We start from the raw sequence: 20329 nt of genomic DNA on the forward strand, positions 1-20329 counted from the left end.
CTCGATCTAGATATAGTGTGAGTCAGTGAAGTGAAACAAAAAGAAGATAAGGATTTGTGGTCAGGTGAATATAGGGTAATATCAACAGGAGCAGGAAATGGTAAATGGGGAGTATGATTCATTATGAATGGGGGGCTGGGGCACAGAGTATGAGTATGTTACTGTGAGCAGTTCTGTGATAGGGTTGCCCTCATCAGAACTCACAAACACTGTCACCTGGAACAGCAGTTCAGATGGACATCTCCAGTGTCACAAGCAGAGGATGAAAGGATAGGGAAAGTATCTGAGGATAATGAATGGATGAATGAGGAGGAATGAGAGAGTTAGTAACAGCAAATATCCTGTTCAGAAACGAGAAGAGGAAGAGACATACTTAGAAATGGTCTGGAGACATGAGAAGATTCCAGCTGGATTACATCATGGTGAGACAGAGATTCTGAAATCAGACATGGGATTGTAAGACATACTTAGGAGTGCAATAGATTCAGATCACAATTTAGTAACGATAAAGAGTAGGCTAAAGTTTAAGAGAAACATCACAGAGAATCAATGTGGAAAGAAGTGGAATACTGAACTACTCAGAAATGATTATGTGTGTTTGAAGGTCTCTAAGGACGTAGATATTGTGATACTGAATAATACATTCGATAGGTCAGTTTAAGAAAAATTGACATCTCTAAAGATGACAGTCACAGAAATTAGACAGATAAACACAAGAACAATGAAGGTAAACACAAAGAAAAAAGTGGGTAATAGAAGATATAAACTGACAGACAAAAAAAAGTACAAACACACTCTAGAGAAGACAGGAATACAGGAACAGAAGCCACCGAGAAATAAAATAAATAGGAATTGCAAGGAAGCTAAAAATAAATGGTTGCAGGAAAAATGGGAAGAAGTTGAAAAAGAAATAGTCATCAATAAAACAAATTAAGCACAGATCAAATTCAAATCAGCTGACAAAGTTAAAAGCAAGTGCTTCAGTGCTAGAAGTGTAGGAGGAATTTCACTGTTCAATGTAAAAGGAAGAATATAGTTTAGGCCTTTACAAGGGCTGGCCGCAGTGGCCGTGCGGTTCTAGGCGCTCCAGTCTGGAACCGCGCTGTTGCTACGGTCGCAGGTTCGAATCCTGCCTCGGGCATGGGTGTGTGTGATGTCCTTAGGTTAGTTAGGTTTAAGTAGTTCTAAGTTCTAGGGGACTGATGCCCACAGCAGTTGAGTCCCATAGTGCTCAGAGCCATTTTTTTGAACCTTTACAAGGGAAAGAAACTGTCTGGTGATGTGATAGAAAAAGAAATGGGAGTCAATATGGAAGACAGGAGATTCAGTATTAGAATCAGAGTTTACCATAGCCTTGAAAGACTTGAGACCAAATATAGGAAACTTTGCTTTGGGATTTCTAAAGTCATTGAGGGAAGATGCTAAACGAGGCAATTAAATGACTATGCTTTGTAGAATGTACAAGACTGGGAATATATCATCAGACTTTATTAAAAATATAATTCACACAATCTCAATGATGGCAATGGCAGATAAGTGCAAAAACTATCATACAATTAGCTTAAAAGCTCATGCAAGAAAGTAAAACTCATGCAAGAAAGTTTCTGACAAGAATAATATACTGAAGAATGAAAAAGAAAATAGAAGACCTCTTAGATAATGATCATTTTGGCTTTAATAATGGTAAAGGCACAAATAAAGCAATTGTGATGTTGCACTCCTTAATGAAAGGAAGACCTAAGAAAAATCGGCACGCTTCAAATGATTTGTTGAGCTAGAAAAAGTTATCTGTGATGTAAAACGCTTCAAAATGTAGACATAATGTGTGTGTGTGTGTGTGTGTGTGTGTGTGTGTGTGTGTGTGAGAGAGAGAGAGAGAGAGAGAGAGAGAGAGAGAGTCGTTACTTTACTCCTAAATTATTTATATTCGGTCAGAACTTTCCATACTATATAGTGGAAATGCTGAGTCACCGATAGGCAGAGGTGGAATTGAGGGCTGTGTAGTGCTGGAATGGAAACAGGGAAGTGAGTGGGTGGGTAAAGGACAATGACTAACAAAGCTTGAGGCCAGGAGGGTTACGGGAACATAGGATATATTATAGGGAGAGTTCCCACCTGCACGATTCAGAAAAGCTGGTGTTAATGCAGGGATCCAGATGGAACAGGTTGAGAGACAGTCACTGAAATGAAGAACGTCATGTTGGCAGCATGCTCATCAACTGAGTGGTCCAGCTGTTTCTTGGCCACAGTCCTTTTGTGGCCATTCATGTGAACGACCAGCTTGTTGGTTGTGATTCTTCAGTTTCTCCCGGCGTATTTGTTGCTCGAACAGTCCATGGGGATACTGCTGGTTCATAGTGCCCAACGGACACAATATTTTGGCGATCAGACGTGTCACCATCATCAGGTGCGCTGACAAACTGAGTTCCTGAGGGCGGGCGGCCGATTTAAATCCCCTCTTCCCGTGGGCCACTCTCTTTGCTGTCCACACCCACGCACCAGCAGTCGCGATGACATGGGCGTCGGAATCTGTCGTAGCATCAATGTGCTTGCTATGTCAGCTCTGGTCACCAGTTCGTACTTCTTGCTGAGAGTCTTCTTAATTACTTTCAATGCCGGGTCCCAAGCCTTGCTGAGATTGTAGCCACAATCTGGGTTGATAAGATCTTCCCAGGTGCGAATTTTGACAGCGTCCCTTATAATGCTGTCCCAATATTTAGAGGTCTGAGCCAGGATCTTGGTACACTCATAATCCATCTCGTGTTTCTTGGACAAACAGTGCTCTGCTACCACCGACTTATTTGGATATTTCAGTCAAGTGTGCCTTTGATGTTCTCAGCAATGATCTTTGATGGTGCGTACTGTTTGCCCGATATAAGTCTTCCCACACTCACAGGGAATTTGATATATGCTGGCCTTCCTCAAACCGAGGTCATCTTTCACACTCCCTAGTAATTCCCGTGTTTTATTGGGCGGGCAAAAGACGGTTTTAACTCGGTGTTTCTTTAACATACGGTTGATTTTCCCCGTGGAGATGGATGAAGTCATGGAAGAAGAGGTAGCTACTGACTTTATTCTGTACAATGATGCACTATCAGGGTAAAGGACAATGACTAACAAAGCTCGAGGACAGAAGGGTTATGGGAACGTAGGATATATTATAGGGAGAGTTCCCACCTGCACAATTCAGAAAAGCTGGTGTTGATGCAAGGATCCAGATGGCACAGGCTGAGAAACAGTCACTGAAATGAAGAACATCATGTTGGCAGCATGCTCATCAACTGGGTGGTCCAGCTGTTTCTTGGCCACAGTTCTTTTGTGGCCATTCATGTGGAGAGACAGTTTGTTGGTTGTCATGCACATTTAGAATTTAGCGCACTGGTTGAAGCTTAGCTTGTAGATCACGTACTGGTTTCACAGGTATCCCTGCCTTTGATGGGACAGATTATGCTTGTGACTGGACTGGAGTAGGTGGTGGTGGTAGGATGTATGGGACAGGTCTTGCATCTAGGTCTATTACAGGGATATGAGCCATGGCGCAAGTAGTGGGAGCAGGGGTTGTGTAGGGATGGACAAGGATGTTGTGTAGGTTCAGGGGGTTCTGGAATACCACTATGAGAGGGATGGGAAGAGTAATGGGTGGCACATTCCTCATTTCAGGGCATGACAAGAGGTGGTCAAAACCCTGGCAGAGAATGTGATTCAGTTGCTCCAGTGCTGGGTGGTACTGAGTCACAAGGGGAATGCTTCTCTGTGGCCGGATGGTGGAATTTTGGGATGTGGTGGGTAACTAGAGAGATAAGGCATGGGAGGTCTATTTTTGTATGAGATTGAGAAAATAATTACTGGCTGTGAAGAGAAAAGAGATGGACTCTGCAATGAGCCTGAGGATTTGAGAAGAGACTAGAGATCCTGCTGGATTTCTGGAACAGGGTCTCTGTGATAACCGTGGGAGTAATGTGGGACATTAGATGCGGCTCCAACAATCAGCAGCGGTAGTATAGGCATCTGTTATGCTTGGCCAAGATGGCCAAGATGGCTGATACAGAGTGGCTCACAAGTAGATCATGCAGTGCACCAGTTTCAAAGGCGACAAATGAAACACAGAAATGAAGAAAAAGAATGACAGACACTGAGTAGTGTAATACATTAGAAAACAGTAACAAAGGAAAACAACACTGGGTTACTGGACAGAACAAAAGCCATCCAGCAAACTAAAACAATGGAAAGTCTAGGATGGAATAATGGTGACATTATTCGCAAAAATGCTGAGTTGCAGATAGGCACAACAAAAAGACTGTCAAACAAAGCTCTCAGCCAAACAAGTCTTCATGAGAATTAGACGACATACACACATGCAATCACACAAATGCAACTTACACACATGACCACAGTCTCTGGTTGCCAAGACCAGACTGTGAGCAGTGATGCATGATCTGAGAAGCAAACTGGGTGGTGGGGGTAAGGAGGAGGCCAGGAAGCTGAGGGTGGGGTGTGGCGGGGGGATAGTGGGTTAGTGGTGAGGGAAATAAATATTAAAACAATAATAATAAAATGATTCATAGTCTTTTCATTGGATATATAATCCTCTGTGTAGAGTAAAGTGCTGCTTATGGGAGCATACAGGAATGAGAGCTATCTGTGAACCAGTCATTTGATATGCAAGATACAATGCAACCAATGTGCCGCAGTCTACATGGACAAGACAACCAACAATCCATCTGTCCACATGAATGGCCACCGAGAAACTGTGACCAAGAAACAGCTGGACCACCCAGTTCCTGAGAACACTGCCTAAAATTACGTTCTTCATTTCAATGACTGCTTCACAGTTTGTGCCATCTGGATCCTTCCCACCTACAACAGCTTTTGTGAGATGCACAGGTGGGAACTGTCCTACAGTACGTCCTATGTTCCCATAACTCTCCTGGCCTTTTAGTTAATCATTGTCCATTACCCACCTTTCCTGTTCCCATACCATCACTACACAGCTTTCTATGCCACCAATGCCCCCACAGTCTTTCTACTTCTCTACTTTTCCACTAACTCTGCCCCCATTCCCCCTGCCCTCTGTCTATCCTCCCTACTGCAGCTAGCTGCCCTAACCTCTCTCCACTTCACCCCTGTATGCTCCCACAAGCAGCACTTTACTGTCCCCAACCCCTACCCTGCTATCTCTCCCCCTCCCCATCCCAGTCTCCTCCTGACCCCATCATCCAGTTTGCTTCTCCCATCATGCACTGCTGCTTGCAGTATGGCCTTGGCCTTGGTGGTCATGTGTGTGTGTGTGTGTGTGTGTGTGTGTGTGTGTGTTTTGTCTAATTCTGATGAAAGCGTGTTTGGCCGGAAGCTTTGTTTGACAGTCTTTTTGTTGTACCTATCAATGACTCAGCATCTCTGCTAAGTAGTGAGTAGCAACTGTCCTTTTCACAATATTGCCATTGTTTGATTTTGCCTGTCAGCTTTTCTTCCATCCTGTGACCCAGTGGTGTTTTCCTTTGTTACTATTTTCTAACATATTACTATACTCAGGGTCCATCGTTCTTTCTCTTCCTTACTGTGTTTCATTTGTGACTTTGCAGACTGAACTGCACACCACACTAGATAACTGCATCACAGATGGCTACAGGACCACCGCTGATTGTTGGTGCAGCCTCTCATGTACATTACTCCAGGCAACATCATTAATCCTAGACCTAGAGCTGGACCTAGACCTAGACTCTTCCTGTGTCACTCTCACGTACTTTTGCATGTTATGTTCCATAACTTCCTGTGTCACATGAGCTTGTATCTCATCTTACCAGAACTTCCCCACCCCTACTCCTTCTCACTATTCTAGTACACACATAATAACTTCACCTAATCTAACCCCCTTCTTCACATTTATCCACCCACAGACCTGCAACCCACATTACAATCTTTACATTTATTTTTTTCTTTGATTCCATAGTGTTTTCACGTCAGTTTCAGTTGGTTTTTGTCTTTCACTATAGGCCTACTCCCTCAGATTTCATGTTGTTTCCCCATACTTCACCAATTTCATCCTTTTTGTGATTTTTCCAACATGGTTTGGTGTATTTTTGTGAATTTTGTTGGGGTATTTCTACATTATTTATGTATTTTTACACGTTACTATCCTCCACCATGGAATCATACTGCTTCCATCTTTGTCAAGGCAGAAAGGCTTCCTTATCCCTAGCAAGAACCCAGTTCCACATACTTTTCCTGAGTTGGTACTTGGCTCATGGAATCCCCCCAAATAGCCTTCCCATCAAATTACTCATCTCCATCTGCAACCTCTCCTTCCAAAATGACCTGTTCAGATCCTGCCAGTCCTTAAACCTCATCAGTACAATTCTTCAAAACCACTTTAATCAATCCCAAACCTCCTTGCAATACCTCCTCTCCATCTGCAAAATTCCCCTGCTATGCAATCCCAAATTCCTTGATCCCACATCACACATTGAAACACTTGCCCTCCAGGAACTAGAGCAACATTCACAACACCACCTCAAAAAACCCTCCATCATGTTCACTTCCTACTCCCCACCTCGGATTATCACTATCCTTGACATCTACAACAACCTCCAAATCTCCCACACATCCCCTCATAACTGACAAACTCTGCCTTGCAGACATATTAAATTTATCCCACCCTCAAAGACTCCCTTCCACCTCCATATAGGATCCAGAATCTAAACAGATTTAAAACACAGTCATGAACTTTTTCCTCCAAAAACCTTAGCCCCACAGACTTATCAGTCCTTTCCAAAGACATCATGTTTTGCCTCATTCCCAAAGTCAATCATGCAAAACATGTTACAGATCTTCTCTTTTTGACCTGGTTCCTACAGTGGAAACACTTTTTTGACACCAACTCCACCAATCAGACTCAACCAAAGACCAGTGTTGAAACCTGCCTGACACAGCTCATTTCTCCATGCAACCTTGACACCCCCCCCCCCCCCCCCACTGCCCCCAAATCCTCCCTGTTAACTTACAAGAATTTCTTAACCTAAAATCTTGCATCACCATCATTCCCCAAATCCCCATACAAGTAAGTTAACCTTAAATCTGCAGCAAGAACTGCCATCAACCATCTAAAAATTGATCCCAACCTTAAAATTCTACGTGATTACAAAGGCTCCATGACAGTTGCTTTGAACCACAAGGATTACTTAAGGACTCTGCCAACTGTGAGATTCATCAACCTACAAACCCTGGTACAGTGGCCCCATTCCAGAAATCCAGCAGGACCTCCAGTCTCTCTTCAAACCCTTAGACCCATTCCAGACCCTCTCCCAGGAGTCTGTCTCTCTCCTCACTCCTATCGCGCCCCACAGTCCCACCTTCTACATGCTTCCTTAAGCCCATAAACCCAAACATAGTGCCTGCCCCATTGTGACCGGTTACAGTGCCCCCACTCAGAGAATTTCTGCCCTCAGAGACCAACACCTTCAGCCTATTACCTATAACTTACCCTCCTATACAAAATATATGAACCATTTCCTCCAACGACTCTCCACAGTTCCAGTTCCTCTATCACATGTTGCGTTGCTCATTACTGTTGATGCCATGTCCCTTTATACTAACATCTCTAATGACCATAGACTTGCCACTATTGAACGCTATCTTCCCCAACACCAGATGGATTCCAAACGTGCAACCTCCTTATTAACCCAGGGTATGGATATGAGTACTCCGATGACACCATCCTATGCCAGTCTACACATAGGCCATCTAGAGGAATCCTTTCTAACTGCGTGGAGTCCCAAACCTGGTTCAGATTCATTGACGACATCTTCATGATCTGGATCAAGAATGAGGACTCTGTCCACATTTCTCCAAAACCTCAAATCGTTTTCCCCCATTCACTTCACGTGGTCCTCTTCAACCCAACAAGCCCCCTCCTTGATGTTGACATCCATCTCAAAGATTGCTACATCAGTACCTCTGTCCATATCAAACCTACCAACCACTAACAATACCTCAACTTCAACAGTTGTCACCCATTCCATACCAAGGCAGTCACATCTGGAATGATGAACAGTCCCTCTCAAAATATACCAAGGGTCTCTTGGATGCCATCACAGATTGTAATTATTCTCCCTGTACAAAACAGATTTCCCATGCCTAGTCTCTACAGTCACCCACCACCTCCCAAGGTCCCACCACCCAGCCACAGAGGAGCATTCCCCTTGTGACTCAGTACCAACCAGGACTGGACCAACTGAATCACATTTACTGCCAGTGTTTTGACTACCTCTTGCTATGCCCTGAAATGAGGAATGTGCTACCTACTACTCTTCCCATCCCTCCCATAGTGGTATTCCATCACCCACCAAACCTACACAATATTCTTATCCACTCCTACATAACCCTTACTCCGAACCCCTTGTGTCATGGCTCATATACATGTAATAGAACTAGATGCAAGACCTGTCCCATACGTCATCCCACCACCACCTACTCCAGCCCAGTCACAAACATCAGCTATCCCATCAAAGGCAGGGCTAACTGTGAAACCAGTCAAGTACTCTACACACTAAGCTGCAAGCACTGTGCTATATTCTACATGGGCATGTCAATGAACAAGCTCTCTGTCTGCAAGAATGGCCAACAACAAACTGTATCAAAGAAACAGCAGGACCACCTTAGTGCTGAGAATGTTGCCTCACACCATGTTCTTCATTTCAATGATTGCTTCACAGCCTGTGCCATCTATACCCTTGCCACTAACATCAGCTTTCCTGAATAGCACAGGTAAGAACCCTCCCTATAATATATCCTATGTTCCCATAACTCTCCTGACCTCAACCTTCATTAATCATCATCTTTTACCCTCTTATCCTGTTCCCTGTTCCCATTGCAGCACTACACAGCTGTCTATTCCACCAACACACCCATAGACTTTTTCTGACTGCTATGCACTCTTAGGTATTAAGTTCTGTAGCAAACTGTTTCCCACCGCACCCACTATTATTACATGGTCCTTTTTTGTAAAGTCCTTACATAAACACCCTAAGTGCTCTATCACATGACTTAGCCCTGCATTTGACTTGAAGATACTGGTGACCTCCCCCTAAACTTTCCTGTAACTGAGGGCTTACACGTTGCCCATGGCTACTACCTAGCAGCAGCAATTTCTTCTTCCTAACATTTTGTCTATTCCTAGGCTTCTTGGCCTTGGTTGAAGTGTGCTGCACATTTCTTGCACCTCGTTCCACCTGACGCTCTTCTCGACTTAGCTCTGGCAGTGGTAGATACCTGTTTTTGGTGTTGATGATAAAACTATTAGGTCGCGTTCTTTTTCTTCCTATCCGCCTACCAGCTGCCAGCTCCCAATCACTCTCCTCCCTCCTATCTCCCTTGATCCTTATCAGTCCCTTCCTGAAGGGCACAGATTTTCCTTTCCTGTTCCCCAATCAAAATGTTCCTGCTGCATTCTCTGCAGATCCAGGAGAGAGCCTCTTCTCTTCTCCCAAAATTCTTCCCACTGCACCCCCCCCCCCCCCCCCCAGATAAAATATTCCTACAAGACTGTGCAACAAAGCCCTCTACTCACTACACTATAACAGCTCCCACATTTCTCACTCATGGTCAATTTGGAAAGAGTAATTAAGTTTAAAGAATGTTTTAAATCTGTCAAGGACGCAAGATTGGCTGCATGTAAACAAAAAAGGACACAAAGGTCTTATGTGTGGTTGTTGTTGTTTTTGCACTGATTTAGAGACTATATATTTGGGAATATATGTCGAACAATAAACAGCAGTCTAAAAAATAAAATGGGAAAAGAAACAAGATTGAAATTTTATAAGATAGTGGCAGTCCAATTGCCTGTTTATTGAAGTAAATTGTGGGCTATAAATAAACCCAAGAAAGTCATATAAAGCTAACAGAGATGAGATTTCTAAGAGCAGTAACAGGATGCACAACAGATGACAGATTTTGAAATTTATAAGTTGCAGAGAACTAAGTATATTTAATGTCCTCAATGAAATACAAGAAAATAGAAGAAACTGGAACAAACAACACCAAAGCATGAGCAGAGAAAGATAATCTGTTCAGATAAGAGCATTTAACCTGACATTTTGAAAAACAGGTCTTCTTTCGGATGTTCACGTCATTCACGCACAATATTTCAACAGAGTAACTTGCTGTCTTCTTCAGATATTACCTAAGAATGGTCCTTAGGCAGATTGAGTGCAGTATTTAGGCCTGTAAGGTGCTGGTTGCTCCCTAGTCGGTCCGCACCGCATCGGGTGTTCCCTCCGCAGTCCTTGGTCTCCATTTCTGTCTCTAGCTGAGTGCTCTGTAACTGGTCCACGCTGTGTCGAGCATTGCATTCGCAGTCTGCACCCACCAGGCCCGGCTCGCATGATCCTCTCTGGTCGCTGGTGTTCTGACTGCCCACCATGTCCACTACGGCCATCCTCTGGGGTTATGGTTGTCGTCTGAGGTCTGTCAAATCGGTCTGTAATGTCTGGTGTTCTGTCTCATTGCTGTTTCCTCGGTTTCCACTTCTGTCTCTCTCTGGGTGCTCCGTAATTGGTCCGCCCCATGTTGAGTGTTCCATCCCCTGTTCTTGCCCACCAGGCACGGCTCCAATGGTTCCCTCTGATTTTTGGTGTCCCACCCAATGTCTGCACCCAATTTGGCCATCATCTAGGGTTGTGGTCATCATCTCAGGAGTGCCAGGACAAATCTGTAGTGTCTGGTGCTCTGTCTCGTGACTGTTTTCTCAGTTCTCATTCCTGTTTCTTGTGAAATCTCTGTGTGTTTTGCGTTGAGTTTTCAAAAGTTCAAGAGCCAGATCCCAGGCCTTGTTGAGCTGGTATCCAGTGTCACAGCTGATGAGATTCTCAGTGATCTTGATCTCAATGGACTCTTTTATGACACTGTCCCAATATCTAGGGCATCTATGTGACAATTTGGTGTCATTGTAGTTCATCAAGTGACCAAGCTCTAAACAGTGTTCTGCTATGGCTGATTTGGTAGCCTGTCTGAGTCTGATGTGCCTCTGGTGTTCTTTACACCTGATTTCCACAGTCCTGGTGGTCTGGCCGATGTATGACAGCCGACACTCACATGGTATGCTGTCAGTGCATGGCTTCTGTAATCCCCGGTCATCCTTTGCATTCCCCAACATTGTCCCAATCTTACGCTCTTCATGTCATGTTTCATGAGAATTTTTCTGATCTTATCAAAGATCGGTCCAGCATATGGCAAGTATGGCACCCTCTTTGCCTCTTCTGTTTCTTCTTCTGGATCCTGTGATTGACTGGCAGGTCGAAGGCCTTCTGGACGTCTCTAGATGAGAATCCATTCTTGCTGAACACCAACTTTACGTGTTCTGTTTCCATTGTCAAACTGTCAGGGTCTGACAGAGTATGTGCTCTGTGGACTAGAGTTTTAAGCATTGTGTTCTTCTGTGCCGGATGGTGGCAGTTGTTGACTTGCAGGTATAAGACAATGTGTGTCAGTTTGTGGTATACACTGTGCCCAAATGTGCCATCAGCCTTCCTCTTGACTAATAAATCCAGGAATGGGAGTTGTCCATCCTTCTCCAGATCCATTGTGAATGTTATATTTGGGTGGCATGAATTCAGATGTTCCAGAAAATCATCTAGCTTCTCCTTACCATGGGGCCATATGCCAAAGGTATCATCCACATATGAAGGGCTTATTTCAATAGTGGTACAAGTCCATTTTTGTTCATTCTGAGATACAGAGTCCTATAAAGTTAAATGAGCGCTGAAAAATCTGCAGTTGAGGTACCAGAAATATTAAAGTATATATATATGAATATAATAGAGGGAAACATTCCATGTGGGAAAAATATATATAAAAAAACAGAGATGCTGTGACTTACCAAATGAGAAAGTGCTGGTAGATAGACACAATAAAAAACACACAAACACACACACAAATTTCAAGCTTTCGCAACCCAAGGTTGGTCACTGTTGCATTTTGAAATCTTTTCTATCATCTTACTTTCTCTTTTGTTTGTGCAAGTAGTTTCACTTTGTATTCACCTTCCCTTTTTACCATATTGTCACTGTTGCATTTCGAAATCTTTTCTGTCATCTTACTTTCTCTTTTTGTTTGTGCAAGTAGTTTCACTTTGTATTCACCTTCCCTTTTTATCGTAAGCTTGAAATGTGTGTGTGTGTTTGTGTGTTTTTTATTGTGTCTATCTACCAGTGCTTTCTCATTTGGTAAGTCAACATATCAGATTTTTCAGCGCTCATTTAACTTTATAGGACTCTGTATCTCAGAATGAACAAAAATGGACTTGTACCACTACTGAAATAAGCCCTTCTTATCTAAAAAAGCACTTGGTTTGATATGTGGCAGATGTAAGTGCCTCCCCTTCAGATCTTTCCATGAATAGGTTGGCAACCACTTATGATACTTCCCATATTAAAAGTATGTCAAGGTTAGTACATGCCTGAAAAAGTTGAGGAGAGCTGATCAAACCTCTCTCCAATAAGATCAAGTGAGACATTCAGTGGTACTCTTGTGAAGAGAGACACCACATCAAAACTGACCTTTATGTCAGAGTCCACAATGTGTAGTTGCCTCAGCCATTGTAGGCAGTCCTCTGAGTTTCAAATGTGGTGCACACATATGCCCACATGTTGTGCCAGCATCTTCTTTAGGTATTTTGCATTAGGATAGGTGGCAGCACTGATATTGCTAACAATAAGTTGAAGAGGAACCCCATTCTTGTGAACTTCAGGGAATCCATGCAATCTAGATGATACTGGCACTTTGGAACGCAGTTGTTTGATAACTTGTTCAGGCACGCTGACTCCTTCAGCAGAGCCCTGGTCTTTTTGCCCACTTTGTCCATGGGATCACTTTCTTTTGTTTTGTACACAGGATCCTCCAGAAGTTGTTGCACTTTTCTGTCATACTCTGTCTTCCTTAGGATGGCTGTGGAGTTCCCCTTGTCTGCTGGCATCACTGCAATGCTGTCATCCTCCCACAGTTGCCTGAGTGCCACCCTTTCATTGCTTGAGATGTTGGATTTGGCACCCTGCATGTGTCTCTATGGATCTCTTCAGCCACACTGGATGGTAGCCTGTTGGTCACTTGCTCAACTGCACTGATGCAGCACAGACCAACTAGGGAGCACCCAGCACCTTACAGGCATAAATACTGGACTCTATCCATCCAAGGATCATTCTTGGGTAGCACGAAAGAAGATAGCAGGTTACGCCATCAAAATATCATGTGAAAAGGATGCTAACATCTGGAAAAAGTCCCGTTTTTTCAAAGTGTCAACAGACTGCCGGGAAAGCCTGAAGAGCTACAGCATTTAACCTAATTGAGAAAAGAAATCAAGGAAAAATGAGGAAGTGATGGACAGTGTAACAGGCAAAACAAAACAAAAAAATGTCTAATCCTTGAAGTGATGATGTGAGTATATTCATACAAAACTATAGAATGACTGTAGAGTGCTTATAGCTCTTCGTCTTCTCCTCCCTACCTTTTTACCCCCCATAGGTCTTAATTTACTCAAGTCAGAAGCCATATAAAACTCTATATCACACGACTGTTTAATATTAAGGGACACAACTAAAATAATAATTTACAAAAACTCCTGCTTACATAGTTACATAATGGACTACATAATCTTCACCTAAAATTGAGCAACAGCTTTCATCAGCTCATCATCACCAGATGACTCAGGGCAGTGTGGACAGATTCATTGTGCATTCTCCACATTCACACTGTGTATTTCCTTTGGAAAGTCCCTATTTGATAAAACTATCCACGGATTCACCAACGCCTGATCTTAGCACTGTGGTTCACAAGTGGGGGGGTAATTACCACCTGAGGGCTAAAATTAAATCATCTGAGGGGTAATAACTTAATGATTCCATTCTGTTTCAGTCATGAAACTAAATTATTTTCAAAAGATCATTACTATTATCACAGTTTTGCAAGACTCTAATACTGGTGTTATATGTTATCAATAGTAATATTTTCTCAATTAGTAGCATTAATGTGACGGAGGTTACAGGTTCCTCATGTAGTCCACCCACTACACATATATGTTGTGCTTTGTCCCATATATCTTTGATGATAAAAGTGAGGCATGTGCATAACAAAAGCTAAATATCTCAAGCAAATGTCTTTTCCAACTTGTAGGTAGTAACCGCAATAGTCCTGAAAGTGCTTCATGACTCGCATCAAAACAGATAAATGAATTAATTGACAACACGACACAGCAGTAACTACATAAGGGCTACTATAATGCTGTACACAGTTTTATTATTATTTCTTTACTTTCTCAGACGTTAAGTCTGGTTAAAAATGGATAGTGACGCGGACCTTCATCAAGCGTCACTTCCTTTTAACTGAACAGTATATGTTATATTGCATTTAGGAACTTTCGGGTAATTGAACATGTATCAATAATTACGGATTTCTGTAATTGTATGTATAAGTTTGGATGTAGCTGTATTGCATTGATGTACTGGTGGATATTGTGTGGTATGACTCCTGTAGTTGATAGTATAATTGGTATAATGTCAACTTTATCCTGATGCCACATGTCCTTGACTTCCTCAGCCAGTTGGATGTATTTTTCAATTTTTTCTCCTGTTTTCTTTTGTATATTTGTTGTATTGGGTATGGATATTTCGATTAGTTGTGTTAATTTCTTCTTTTTATTGGTGAGTATGATGTCAGGTTTGTTATGTGGTGTTGTTTTATCTGTTATAATGGTTCTGTTCCAGTATAATTTGTATTCATCATTCTCCAGTACATTTTGTGGTGCATACTTGTATGTGGAAACATGTTGTTTTATAAGTTTATGTTGTAAGGCAAGCTGTTGATGTATTATTTTTGCTACATTGTCATGTCTTCTGGGGTTGTACATCCACTTGTGATGTGATCTACTGTTTCTATTTGTTGTTTGCAAAGTCTGCATTTATCTGTTGTGGTATTGGGATCTTTAATAATATGCTTGCTGTAATATCTGGTGTTTATTGTTTGAACCTGTATTGCAATCATGAAGCCTTCCGTCTCACTGTATATATTGCCTTTTCTTAGCCATGTGTTGGATGCATCGTGATCGATGTGTGGCTGTGTTAGATGATATGGGTGCCTGCCATGTAGTGTTTTCTTTTTCCAATTTACTTTCTTCTATCTGTTGATGTTATGTGATCTAAAGGGTTGTAGAAGTGATTATGAAATTGCAGTGGTGTAGCCGATGTATTTATATGAGTGATTGCTTTGTGTATTTTGCTAGTTTCTGCTCGTTCTAGAAAGAATTTTCTTAAATTGTCTACCTGTCCATAATGTAGGTTTTTTATGTCGATAAATCCCCTTCCTCCTTCCTTTCTGCTTAATGTGAATCTTTCTGTTGCTGAATGTATGTGATGTATTCTATATTTGTGGCATTGTGAACGTGTAAGTGTATTGAGTGCTTCTAGGTCTGTGTTACTCCATTTCACTACTCCAAATGAGTAGGTCAATATTGGTATAGCATAAGTATTTATAGCTTTTGTCTTGTTTCTTGCTGTCAATTCTGTTTTCAGTATTTTTGTTAGTCTTTGTCTATATTTTTCTTTTAGTTCTTCTTTAATATTTGTATTATTTATTCCTATTTTTTGTCTGTATCCTAGATATTTATAGGCATCTGTTTTTTCCATCGCTTCTATGGAGTCATTGTGGTTATTCAATATGCATTCTTCTTGTTTAGTGTGTTTTCCCTTGACTATGCTATTTTTCTTACATTTGTCTGTTCCAAAAGCCATATTTATATCATTGCTGAATACTTCTGTTATCTTTAGTAATTGGTTGAGTTGTTGATTTGTTGCTGCCAGTAGTTTTAGATCATCCATGTATAGCAAATGTGTGATTTTGTGTGGGTATGTTCCAGTAATATTGTATCCATAATTTGTATTATTTAGCATGTTGGATAGTGGGTTCAGAGCAAGGCAGAACCAGAAAGGACTTAATGAGTCTCCTTGGTATATTCCACGCTTAATCTGTATTGGCTGTGATGTGATATTATTTGAATTTGTTTGGATATTAAGTGTGGTTTTCCAGTTTTTCATAACTATGTTTAGGAACTGTATCAATTTAGGATCTACTTTGTATATTTCCAATATCTGTAGTAACCATGAGTGGGGTACACTATCAAAAGCTTTTTGGTAATCAATGTATGCGTAGTGTAGTGACCTTTGTTTAGTTTTAGCTTGATATGTCACCTCTGTATCTATTATCAGTTGCTCTTTACATCCTCGTGCTCCTTTGCAGCAGCCTTTTTGTTCTTCATTTATAATTTTGTTCTGTGTTGTATGTGTCATTAATTTCTGTGTAATGACTGAAGTTAATATTTTGTGGATTGTTGGTAGGCATGTTATGGGGCGATATTTAGCTGGGTTTGCTGTGTCTGCTTGATCTTTAGGTTTCAGATATGTTATTCCATGTGTAAGTGTATCAGGGAATGTGTATGGGTCTGCAATGTAACTGTTAAATAATTTAGTTAGATGTGAATGTGTTGAGGTGAACTTCTTTAGCCAGAAATTTGCTATTTTATCATTTGCAGGGGCTTTCCAATTGTGCGTAGAATTAATTGCTCGGGTGACTTCATGTTGCAAAATTATCACTTCAGGCATTTGTGGTACCATCTTGTATGAGTCTGTTTCTGCTTGTATCCACCGTGCATGCCTGTTATGTTGTACTGGGTTTGACCATATGTTGCTCCAGAAGTGTTCCATGTCTGTTATGTTTGGTGGATTGTCTATTTTAATGTGTGTGTTACCTATTGTTTGGTAAAATCTCTTTTGGTTTGTGTTGAATGTTTGGTTTTGTTTCCTTCTATTTTCACTTTTTTTTGTATCTTCTAAGTCGTTTGGCCAATGCTTGTAATTTCTGCTTCTTTTCATCTAATTGCTCTATTGCTTTTTGTTGTGAGATTTTACCTAACCTTTTTCGTTTTTTGTCTGATATTTCATTTCTTATAAATTGTGTTAGCTGTCCGATGTCTTTTCTCAGTTTTTCTATTCTGATCTGTAGCCTGTGTTGCCATGCTGGTTTTGTGGGTTTCTTCTGTGTGTTGGTTGGTTCTGATCTCTGCCTAGTGTGTATATTTAGTGTAGTGAGTGCTCCTACATAAACCAGTAGTTGTAACTCTTCCATAGTTGTATTTTCATTTATTTTGTTGTGTATGATTGTGTTGACAGTTGTTATTGTTGTTTCGACTTGTGGGTTATTTGGTGGTCTATGCAAGAATGGTCTAATATCTGTATTTGTGTCTTTGTATTCTATATATGTCAGCTGAAATTTTTCTTCTATATCTAACATGTGTGTCACTTCGTGTTCTATTTGTGCTTGTTCTGGTGGCTGTCTTAAGATGTCGTTTTCCTCTGATTGTTTAATTGATGCGTGTTGTTCTTTGTTTGTTTGCTCTGTGATGTTTGAGTCCATTACTGTATTTTCTTCTTCTTCTGATTGCACATTATTTTGTTCTAGTATTTGTTGTACTTGTCGTTTGATGTTTTCTAATTCTGACTGGGGTATCCTGTTATTTTTGATTATTACACGGATCTGATCAGCTAGTCTTTCTTCTGTTAAACATTTTAATTCTGGGTATCTGGTAATAAATGTTGTGTATACTTGTGATCTGTATCCAGTTGTGTTGGTTCCTAGGTTTGTTGCTTGGTAATAACAGAACATGAGGTGTCGATTAACTTCATCTAACCATCTCATCCTCTGTCTTTGTTTTCCTTCTAGGGTGCTTGCAGGAAGCATATCCTGCAAAACACCTCTATTTGGATTTAAATAATTTTCCAGTTGGCTAGCAGTGTTGTTACCATTGTGGGTGGGCATAGGGTTCAAGCGTCATCCCCGACCATGACGGCGCTTGTCCGAGGCTTCTTTAGTTCTGTCCTGAACCAAGTAATCACACTAAAAGGAGGATTAACCCTATTAGTGGTTTGTTCTTTTCGTCGCCTTTTACGACTGGCAGAACATACCGGAGGCCTATTCTTTTCCCGGGCCTCCACGGGATTATTATTATTATTATTGTTATTATTATTATTATTATTATTAGAGTGAAGTGCCACAATGGAAAGGAGTAATGCAGGGGAAGCATGTTTTGTAACAAGTGTGCACCCTTAGTGTGGATAGCTAGCTTCCTTTTCTGAGAAGGAGATGTGGCTAGCACTTGCAATGCACCACGAATTCCTTCGTCATTTATTCTAAGAGACACAAAAACTAAATATCATGCATCTTTCATCATTTTAAAAATAAAAGTGTTTCAGGAAAAGTCTTTCATTCTACATTTTAGTTAGGTGCTAAAGGTGCACTAATGTCTGATTGTAATCAGAGGTAATGGTTTAAGAAAGATTGGGGACCACTGTCTTAGCATGTTCAGTGATCTCCAAGTGGACCAATCTAAAGTACTTCCAGACAGTTTACAGAGCATGTTTCATACAAGTTTGAAGTTGGTCACAACTAGCTGCCCACAGTTTTTCCCTTGTGTTATGTGGGTTGCATTTAACTTGGAATTTAATTGAACTGTCCCCCCAACTACTTCCTTGATGCTTCACTGAAGAAGGAATCTGTGGTTCCAAAAGTGAAGAATACATTTTTCTTTATACTGTACTGGTGGTTACACTTATTGAGATGTATACAAGTCAACTGATCTGGCTATGAATTTAACAAATGTATGATTAATTTTTTTTTTTAGAAAAATATTACACCTGTCATTCATTTCAGGAGGGTATGTGAAAGGCCCTCAGGCATCCGAGATGTTAAGGGAGGGAATTATGTATCTGTGTGCTCATCTGAAGAATGATGCTGTCTCTCTGGCTGATGCCATAGCTCCACCAGATTCCATGCTGAATTCTTTACTTGGAAACTCAAATGGAAAAATTTCTCAAAATCTGCAAACACATCTCTTCCAGAAACATCAGACATTTGAAAGGCCATCTTGGTGCAATGAAGTTATGTTTGTACAAAGTAAACTGTAGTGACATTATAAACTATACTGTATATACACATTTCCACTAGAATGCTAATGCTGCATCCTGCTAAATTCTCATAGTCCCGAGTTGGAATTTTATGAAGTGAAATGTGTATGTACACATCTTGGAAAAAAATTGTACATCTTGTAAAGCATATTTTTAAAGAAATGGAATGCTCTCTTATGTTACAAAATAATTGCTTATTTTGATATTTTATTACACAGTTGGGCATGAACCAACCATTCATAGAAAAGTCACACATTCTTGTATATTTTGTAAAGACATATTTTGATGATGGTTCAGTGACAATGAATGTGCATTATTGTCTGCTTGTTTTTCATCTTAGTGATGCTGCACACACTTATGTTTTTGAATATAAATAATGCTATTGTATTTTTTGGCAGGGTCTAAAGAACAAAAACATATGTAAGGCTAAAAAAGTTGTGTGATTGCTTTGGGGAAGAACTATGTGCACTGATTTCATAAATTGTGACTATAAGTTTCTGGCATAGTTTTAATTATATATCAGATGTGCATTCACTGTGACACAAGATTTTTGTTCACCATTTTGAAATTATAAAATCATTTTTATATTAGACGTCTCCGAAAATTAATTTTTACAGAATATGTTTCCAAATTTTTATTGCATAAAGTAAAACCAAATCAGTGTGTAATATTTCCTACATGGAAATGAATTCCATGACCGATGATAAAGTCTCCAACTGTAAAATGTGTATAGTGCTTCCCCTTCGCCTTTCTCTCTGTCTCTGTCTCTGTCTCCATCTCTCTCTCTCTCTCTCTCTCTCTCTCTCTCTCTCTCTCTCTCTCTCTCTCACTCTCTCTCTGTGACGATACATACAGCAAGTCATATTTCACCATGCAACTCAATGAAAGATGAGCAAACACATTACTGATGCAGTTCCATCAAATATATAAGTGGAGAAACCCAGGAATCTCTGAGGGAATAATGAATTTTATTTGTCACAAAAACGTATTATTAATAACAAAAAGTGGCAACTTACTCAGTATAACTACAATTTAAAAAAATGAAAGTCACAACTATAAATATTATTGAATTTCTTACAGTGTGTTGTTACATTGGATTGCTGGCACTTAGACTTTTTAATAAGCTGGACTGCACAGAGTGTATTAATTTATCATTAGTTGTCAATTTTTAGGCTTACCCCATCACCCCATCTACATCCATATTTTGGAAACTGCAGTACACTTGATGACAGAATGTACTTTCCAGTGTACTACATACTTGATCTTTTTCCCATTTGACTCTAGTGTGGAGCTCAGGAAGAAAGACTGTTAAAATGCCCCTAGTGCACACT

At 40.7% G+C, this 20329-nt stretch overlaps 1 protein-coding gene across 1 annotated transcript in view; it reads left to right on the forward strand.

Moving 5' to 3' along the window:
- Window positions 1–19492, forward strand: part of LOC124616104 (peroxisomal acyl-coenzyme A oxidase 3-like) — a 212531-nt gene extending 193039 nt beyond the window's left edge. The window contains exon 13 of the mRNA XM_047144363.1: window positions 18745–19492. Coding sequence (XP_047000319.1) covers window positions 18745–18998 — 254 coding nt within the window. The 3' untranslated portion in view covers window positions 18999–19492. The remainder of the gene's footprint in view (window positions 1–18744) is intronic.
- The last annotated feature ends 837 nt before the right edge of the window (window positions 19493–20329 follow it).

This window comes from Schistocerca americana, chromosome 5, assembly GCF_021461395.2.
Source record: "Schistocerca americana isolate TAMUIC-IGC-003095 chromosome 5, iqSchAmer2.1, whole genome shotgun sequence".
Lineage (NCBI taxonomy): Eukaryota > Metazoa > Arthropoda > Insecta > Orthoptera > Acrididae > Schistocerca > Schistocerca americana.